At 38.5% G+C, this 9,081-nt stretch overlaps 1 protein-coding gene across 1 annotated transcript; it reads left to right on the top strand.

Moving 5' to 3' along the window:
- The first annotated feature begins 249 nt into the window (after window positions 1–249).
- Window positions 250–1,645, top strand: LOC141614080 (uncharacterized). The gene is made up of 4 exons (XM_074432834.1): window positions 250–359; window positions 489–1,104; window positions 1,169–1,237; window positions 1,346–1,645. Exons 1-4 carry the CDS (start codon window positions 250–252, stop codon window positions 1,643–1,645), a joined length of 1,095 nt encoding a protein of 364 aa, XP_074288935.1.
- Window positions 1,646–9,081: the final 7,436 nt, after the last annotated feature.

Here is a 9,081-nt window from a genome sequence, read left to right as displayed (position 1 = left end):
CCTACCTTAGAGGATGGTCAATTAGAGGATGATCCCCCAGCTCCTTATATCACATGATTGTATCTACTTGGAATATTAGGGGTTTCAATAAGCTGGTGAAGCATTTAGAGGTTGTTAATTTCCTTAAACATAATAAAATTGATGTCCTTGGCCTTCTTGAAACTAGGGTGAAGCTTAATAAATCTCAGAGAGTGTTGAGATCTAAGTTCAATAAATACAGTATTTTTTGCAACTATAATATGTATTATAATGGTAGGATTTGGCTTCTTTGGGACACATCTATCTACTACCAAAGTTATTGTGCTGCAGGAACATACTCAGGTAGTGCATTGTCTTGTCCAGCATTTTGCTTCTGGCAGGTCTTTTCACTTATCTGTAGTGTATGGTAGCAATTGCCTTGTGGCTAGAAAGAGCCTCTGGAATAGTCTGACCCAGCAATCGCAATAGGTTGGCCCTTGGGTGGTTATGGGTGATTTGAACATTGTCAGATATGCCCATGAGAAGATCAGTAATACTCCTCCCGATCTTATGGACATGACTGACTTTAATTCTTGCTTAGCTGACTGTGGCCTGGATGATATGCAAGGTTCTGGTAGTGACTTCACTTGGTTCAATAAACAGGAGGTTCGCACTAGGGTTTACTCCAAATTAGAAAGGGTTCTAATTAATGCTGATTGGCTACTTTCTTTCACTCAAACCACTGCTCAGTTCCTTCCCCCTGGTATCGTTGATCATTGCCCTGTTATTCTTTCCTTTTGTGATGATTCTCTCCCTAAGAAGCAATTTAAATTCCTTAATTGCTGGATTGATCATCCTGACTTCAAAGCTAAGGTTACTGAGGCTTGGCAAAGTTTCCCAGTTGGTAACTCTATGCACAGGTTTATGGCAAAGCTCAAGAATACCAGGAAATATTTGAAAAATTTGCATCTGGCACATTTTTCCAACATTAGTACCAGAATCAACCTGAAAAGGGAAGAGCTAAATCAGTGCTTCCTGGATCTGCACCACTGTCCCCTTTCTAAAGATCTCATTCACAAGGAGAGGATTGTCGCTCAGGAATACTGGTCTCTTAAAGATGCTGAAACCAAAATTCTTATTCAAAAGGCTAGTCCATGATATCAAGCATAATGATGTTAGCTCTAAGGTTTTCTTTGCTAAAATTAAAAAGAGGCAGCAAAGTCAATATATTGGAGAAATTCAAGACATCCATGGAACCCTCTACAGTGGGATGCATGAGGTTTGGAAGGCTTTTGTTGACTATTATCAACAGCTCTTAGGCTCTTCTTCAGATGTGCAACCTATTGATCCTAGTTTTATTCCTAATGGACAGTGCTTAAATTAGCAGGACCAGGTTGCTCTTACTGCACCCATTTCCAAAGATGAGATCAAATATGCTCTTTTTTCTATTCACTCATCCAAAAGTCCTGGTATTTATGGTTTCTCTTATGGTTTCTTCAAGGCTGCTTGGGATATCATTGTTGATGATTTCTGTCTGGTTGTTTTGGATTTTTTCAAAACTAATTTCATGCCTAAACAAGCTAATGTCACACTTATATCCCTCATACCTAAAAAGAAGATTGTTAATAGTGTCAAAGACTTTAGACCCATCTCCTGCTGCTCTGATCCATCATATATTAAACCATAAGTAAAATCCTGACTGTTAGACTCCAAAGGGTCGTAGACAAGCTTATGGGTAAGGAACAGGCTGCCTTCATCTCTGGTAGAAGCTTACATGGTAATGTCATGCTCACTCAAAGTCTGATCAAAAGCTACTCTAGGAAATATCTTACTCCCAGGTGTATGCTTAAAGTTGACATTAGTAAGGCTTTTGACTCCATTCAATGGCCATTTGTTCAAAATATGCTTAGTGCTCTGAACTTCCCTCCTCCTTTCATAAAATGGGTAATGGGATGTGTTACCGGTGCTTGGTATACTCTCAAAGTGAATGGATCCCATCATAGTTTTTTCAAAGGGAAAAGTAGGGTTAGGCAGGGTGATTGATACCATCGTTTTAGTACTAAAAATAATACCTAAGACTACTAACAGAAGTTAGTGGAAGTAGGGTCGATCTCCACGGGGAGGCTATGTTGCTTCTACTTGCTAAACTATGCTTGTCTATGTCACTGTATTGGGGGTTTGAATTTGTCACTAAACTATGGAGATTAAGAGAGAAATAAAGAAGTAAGCTGACGATTTAACCAAGCAGAGAAAAATAGCTAAGACAGTTGGTTCACCATGATTCTTAAGAAATCTAGTCTAGGGTCTTGGGTCAATGCAAATTCGATCTACAGGGTAATGGAAAGGTCCTTCCGGTCCGCTATTCGCCCTAAAACAATTCTAACTTAGCTTCCGCCCTCATTAGAACGCTCTAATATTCACTGCAGGTCTTACCCATTCCAATCTTCTGATCCAGGTCAAGGTGTACCGAGGTTAATTATCTAAATGCGTCGAATCAAGTAGACAAGAACAATTAAGTGCCGCGATAAACAACATAGATTTAATTCACATTTGATCCTAACCTCCTATTCATAATTCCCTTAAAATCATGGCTCCCCTATGTCCTAGCAAAGGAACTTAGCTATACATGACTATTCAACAAACAATAACAACACATAAAATATAAGAATCAAACATAATTAACAATCTAAGAGGAGAATAAAGAGAATAAAGATTAAAGAAATAAGAGTAACAAGGCAAAAGTAATTGATTAATTAAAAGTAGAGAATACCGATTACAAGGAAGAGCAATGGAGAATTAGGTTTCTAAGTTCTAAGAGAGGAAAAGGGGTAGAGAAGTCGAAGGAGAGAGAAGAGAAAAGAGAGAACCCCTAATGACTTAATTATCTCTTTATATAGTAGAGATATTATTATAAGATAAGCTAAAATAAGGTAAACTAGAGTTTCGACTAAAATAGAGCTGCGTCCGACTTAGTACGCTCTCGATCGAATAGTAAAGAGGTCGATTGAGAGGTTTGGTAGTAGAAAGTGGTCGGTTGTGGGGTAATATGGTCGATCCAGTAGAGTAGTTGGTCGATCGAAAGCTTTGTGTTCGATCGAATACAGCGCGTACTTCCTGCTTTGCGCACTGAACTTCAAATGGCCGCCATTTCTTCGTTACTTGGGAAATCATGCGTTTTTTGGTGGCGTTGGAAAGCTAAGAGGATGAGATTTCATATCCAGTTAGAATCTCCTGGATATCTGTAGTAGATCTAGAGATATGGATCTTTAAATTAGGCACTAGTAATTTGAAGCTCTTCCTTTCCTCGCCTAGCAACCTTACTTCTACGCGCATCACCATTAGTAGTTTCTATGCTCCGACTCAACTCATATCCTAAATGAATGCATAGGGACATGTATTAAGCTTGATTATTCTCCTCTCCAGTTCATACCTGCAAATAATACAAGACAAACCAAAGTAGACAATTTGGGAGACATTTGTAGCTTAATACTACGTAATATGCGTAGAAATGCGTGCAAATATGGTACAAAAAGTCTATATAAAATGCACCCATCAAACTTCCCCAAGCCAAACCTTTTCTTGTCCCCAAGCAAACTAAATGCATCTAACTAATGGAACGGAATAGAAAACTCATAGCGAGCTACAAATCGTCCACCTAAACCATTTTAATGCAATGAAATCAACACTATAACAATATTGTCAATGCAAACGAGTTATAGAGGTGTTCGTAAAAGTAGCTGAACCGTTGACCTTGTAAGACCTTCAAAATTGGACTCTCACGGGTCACTCTTCTCTCAACAAAGCAAAGGGTAAGCATATATATTTAAGAGAGAAAGAAAGATAGTCGCTCACCTAAACTACGACCTACATAAACATGCATGCAATCTAATATGATAGACAATTATAGCTACCATACACATACACTCCATCCAATCAGGTCTTATCTCATGCCGAGTGCTTACAAAATATGGGAAGTGAGGTAATGGGTAAGAAGGGGTAAATCAATTTGGGATATGTGGAGGTAAAGCGTCAAGCTAGCACCTAAACAATACCAATATAACAACATCCACTTCTAATCCATCTCAACTTGAGCACAATTGCCAATGAGGCATAATCTAACTCAACCAAGTATGACATTAACTCCTCATATGATAAAAATATTGCATAGGAGTAAACAATTTCCAACTTTCCAATTCTTTTTCAATTTTCTCAATTTTTCTTCCTCTTTTTTTCATTCTTCACGGCTTTTTTTTTTCCTTTTTCTTTTGTTTTTCGGTATTTCTCTCTTTTTTTTTCCAATTTTCTTTCTTTTCTCCTCCTTCTCTTCATTTTACCAACATCTTCTTTTGAAGCAGACCAAACCAACAATAAAACATACCCATCAATTAACTACTAAACTAGCTTGACTAGGGTAGGCTTAAGATTTGGATTGTAGTTAAAAGGGGTCAAAATAAGCTAATTTGGCTATGTGGAGCTCATGGGTAGCAATGAAAGAAGGAGAGATTGTAAGCACTCTCCTACACGTGACACCAGCCACTAACCCGAATGTATGCAGGCAATAAGCAATTGAATTTCACATTTATGCAGTTTGATGTTACATGATATGCAAGGAGTACTACTCACAATCCTATATGAAACTGGTCATGGATGACACCAGTTTATTAAAAGCTCTAAATCCTTAGAAAATATGAGTAGGTTGTCAAAATTTCAGGTCAAGTCTGTTCGTTCAGCTAAATTTTAACATAAAAAGATGTTAATTATGCAAGGCTTAGGTAAATAGACAAAGTGTAGTGCAATTTCCTCATTGAAAACTACCGTTCCGACTCAACCTATATGCTAAAATAAACGTAAAATTTTTGAATTTTTCATAATTTTCTAATTTTTATGAGATTTTCGAATTTTTATAAAGATAAACAACAATGCATACAAAAATTAAACGTGTTAACAGAAATGCAATAAAAAAACAACATACAAACACAGATATAGATACATATACCCTCCCCAAACCGAACGGTACAATGCCCTCATTGTACTCAACAGCTAACAGCAGCAGCAAATACGGGAAAGGGAAAATGCAAACTGAAGGAGATAAGTAAAGAATAGGAGCTAAGAAACTCACAAGATAGCGCGAATTAGACGGACCTCCCCAAGCCAGCCAGCAACAAGGGAGGTCATAGCTAGCTGCATCGGACCAGCTAAATTCGTGAAAAGAATGCAAGTGTACCTACAATTATGCTAATAGCAACCAAAAATACCACCAAAACCAAGTCTAAAATGTTTTGTAGTCTAAAGTCGAGAAAGCTAATTATTAAGCACACAAGAAAAATTGAAATGTTCAAAAATCCAAACAAAAAGTTTTAAACTCCGGGTCGCCTCCCGGTCAGCGCAGTTTCAGACAGGTCCCAGCTCGATCTTCCTTTCTTCATCCGCCAACAAAAATTAATGGCCCATAACTAGGCTTCTGACTGGATGCAGTCGTTTCAGCGTCCATCAACTTTACTTCCGGCCTCCACAACACAAAAACGGAAAAACAACGGCTCTTTACAGCATCATAAACGTCACTATTAGCCTTTTCTCGCGCCTTCTTCTTACTCGGGATAGATCCTTCAAATCCTCCTCCCGGGTCTTCTAACCTGTCAAGACCTTTATAAGAAGAAACACGACGACATTTCTCCAACTTACTCCCAAACTGGGGCGGAGGCGTTAAATCAACAGCAGTAAATGATTTAACGGAAGGAATAGAAAGAATCTTATCGGAATCAACTAAAGGAATAGCAATACCTCTAGTCGGATAGGATTGGTCTTCATTTACCTTCTTAACGTCATACGGAATAGGCGTGAATGACGAATCAACACTGTCCATAGCTAATAAATTCGATCGAAAGCTTTCTTCACCTAAACTGCTCGATCGAACACGCTCTGTGACTGTTCGATAGAGGTCTTTTTCCTCAGCAATGCTCGATCGAACAGTCTCTGTGACTGTTCGATCAAGGTCCTCCTCGAATAAACAGTATGATCGAATAAAAGAATATGTTCGATCGAGCTCCTCCTCAAATAAGTCATTCGATCGAATACTGAAGCTAGCTTGATCGAATTTTACATACGGAACAACATTGAAGTCTTCGTTTGATGCTTCATTTTCGACAATATCATCATTTTCGAGTCATACATATCAGCATCTTGCTCGGCAGCTGCTTGAGCTAAATGAAACTCAAGTCTCTTGATAGAAGCATCTCTAAATCTCTCTGATTCTTGCACACGAAATGCAAGTGTATGTACCAACGACTTCAATTCAGCTAACTCTTCTTTGTTGATAGTAGAGGGAGGAACTTGCTGTTGCGGCGGGAAGGAATATGAAGGCTTTTGAAAGCCTCGTTGCTGATAAGGATGTGGCAGCACATAGTAATTCTGCGGCGGAAATGGAGAATAGTTTTGGTAACCTCCACTTTGATAAGTGATGTAATCATAACTAGAGCATATTTAGTCCCCGAATTAGCCTTGTTCCCATGCTTTTTAGTGCATATTTGGGTCATTTATTATCTTTAGTTCTTTGTTTTGTATATTCTTTGAGGTTTTGATCCCTTGGTAGGAAAGGAGTGCAAACCTTGCATTTTCATGGCAAAATGAGACTAAATTGATTGAATTCAATGACCAAGCATCAAGGAGAGACAAGATTAGAAAGCCTTTGTACATACTATAGTAGATGGGCAATGATGAGAAAGGATCCTTGCATCCCCGAGGAAATCCCCAAGGATCTTATGAAGAAAAAGGAAGAAAAGAAGAAGAAACAAGACTACCCAGCAATCCGTGCGTCTTCCCCTGAAGACGCCCGTCCACCACCCACAACCCGTGCGTCTTCACCCTCAGGACGCCCGGGCAAAAGCCCCAGAAGACGCCCGGGCAGAGACCACCAAATCCGCCCGTCCCGTGCTAAAGACGCCCGGATTCCCAGGCAGACCCATTTCGTCTTCTTCAAGCTTCAAGGAAGGATGCACATCTTTTTCTAGAGACCGGAGTCTCCCTAGAAACCAGAGTCTTTCCAAAAAGACCGGCGTTTCCTCAACAAGGGACTTAATCGTCATTTAAGCACTTAGTTAACCCTAATTCATGCACCTAATCCCCACTATAAATACCCCATTAGTCTAATTAGAAGAACATGTTCTTCTTAGCAGTACTTAGTGTAGTTAATATCAATCAAATCTCTCTTTAATCTTGTAATCAACATTTAATCAAGTTTTAATACAAGTTTTATTTCCTTAATCTCTCTCTTGTTCATCCTTTATTTTGGGTAATTGAAGATTATTTGGGTTATTATTGGGAGATTGACAACCTTCCAATCAAGCATCAAGTACTTCTTTTATTCTTTGCTTTATTATTGGAATCATTAGTAGGTATAATTCTCTTAATCCCTTTTTAATTATTGTTAATTACTTTCATTTATTCATCATGTTTCACTTTGTTGGTATGATTGACAACCTTGCTTGCATGTTCAACATGATAATGAGTGAGTAGTTTCCTTAGCTAGGGTTAATAGGTAATTAGGGGAAACCAACATGGGGAATGATTCATGCTTAAATTAATATGCTTTCATAGTTTATTTGCTTGCTTGTTGTGATCTCAAATTATGCACATGTTATGTTTGATGAAATGTGAGCCTATGAATCCTTGCATTTTTTACCCATCACCTATCTTTTCAGTGAGACTTGTAAGACATAAACCAACTCGAGTCTCATTAGACCATGCATATTATTGAGTAGGGAAGATTAAGTCGACTTGTAGGTGTTGTACAATCTAATCGATTCGGCTCCAGGACCCAAACTTTCCTAGGATTGTAAGATATAAACCAACTCAATTCATCACAACAATAATGGCTTGTTTATAATTTGAGAACATGTTTGTATGATCACTTCCCATGAATCCCCTATGACCCCATGACACCTTAGTGCTTTTTATCAATTGTTTACAACCCTCTTTATTCATCTTGCTTGTTTACTTTCATTGCTATTTAGTTTAGTGATCTTCTACATCAAACCCCAATTGTGACACCCCTTAAGACACCACTAGTTGCAATAGAAATCTCATCTCAATTCCCGTCCTTTGGGATCCGACCTTTACTTGCCTCTTTACTAATTGTAGAGTTTTTTGTGAAGTTATAAATTGTGTTTTGGTCTAGGTGCTCCTAACGACAAGTAACCGAAAAACATAGTCCGCCCAAAAATGGCGCCGTTGCCGGGGACGGTGTTAACTTGATTTAGATTTTCTTACATTGTTATTAGTTGTGTCTTTCTTTGCCTTGGGGAAGTAAAACTCCTTAAGGTTTGTTCTAATTGTTTTCGAGTTGTTTGATATTTTGCAAGATGGACCTTATAGATTGTTTTGTAGATGACCACTTAAGTATACCTTTTTTCAAAGATCCCATGCAAGCATTGGAAGCCTTGGAAGCAAGTGAGGCTAAAAATATGTATTGGGAATTGGAGATAGATCTTTTTGAGGCCGCTCTAGCTAACAAAGAACTTACTCATGCACAATCCGAATTAGTGCATAACATCCTTGTGGAAGCATGTCAACCTATAGAGGATGAGCAATCCATCCTAGAAGACATTTTACAAGCTCAAGAGCAAGAGGAATCCATCATGAACTTTGAATGTGATGAGATTGATGAGAATGAAGAACAAGTTGAATATGCCATGAGAATGGAATGTCTAATGGAGATGGAGCAAATTCTCAATGAAACTCCAAAGGAGGAAAGTGAGGTACAAACTCCTACTTTAAAACCCCTTCCCCCAAATTTGAAATATGCTTACCTTGATGAATCAAAGACCAAACCCGTGATTGTTAATGATAGACTTGATGAGAACCAATTGGGAAAATTGCTTGATGTGTTGAAACAACATGAGAAGGCTGTAGGTTATAGTCTAGATGACCTTAAGGGGATAAGTCCCAACTTTTTCATGCGTAGAATTCATCTAGAGGAGGACCATAGACCTACCATTCAACCTCAAAGAAGATTGAACCCCCACATGCAAGAAGTTGTCAAAGGAGAGGTTATGAAATTACTTGATGCGGGAATCATATATCCCATATCGGATTCTTTGTGGGTTAGCCCCGTTCAAGTGGTACCTA

Source organism: Silene latifolia, chromosome 11 (assembly GCF_048544455.1).
Source record: "Silene latifolia isolate original U9 population chromosome 11, ASM4854445v1, whole genome shotgun sequence".
Classification (NCBI taxonomy): Eukaryota; Viridiplantae; Streptophyta; class Magnoliopsida; order Caryophyllales; family Caryophyllaceae; genus Silene; species Silene latifolia.
This window is presented reverse-complemented; position numbering and strand designations above follow the sequence as displayed.

Excerpts from the sequence above, each read along its gene's own strand:
- LOC141614080 (XM_074432834.1), top strand. The coding sequence starts at position 250 with ATGGTAGGATTTGGCTTCTTTGGGACACATCTATCTACTACCAAAGTT. Across the intron at positions 360-488 it reads CAGCATTTTGCTTCTGGCAG|ATATGCCCATGAGAAGATCA; the intron begins GTCTTTTCACTT and ends GAACATTGTCAG. Across the intron at positions 1,105-1,168 it reads CCAAAATTCTTATTCAAAAG|AGGCAGCAAAGTCAATATAT; the intron begins GCTAGTCCATGA and ends AAAATTAAAAAG.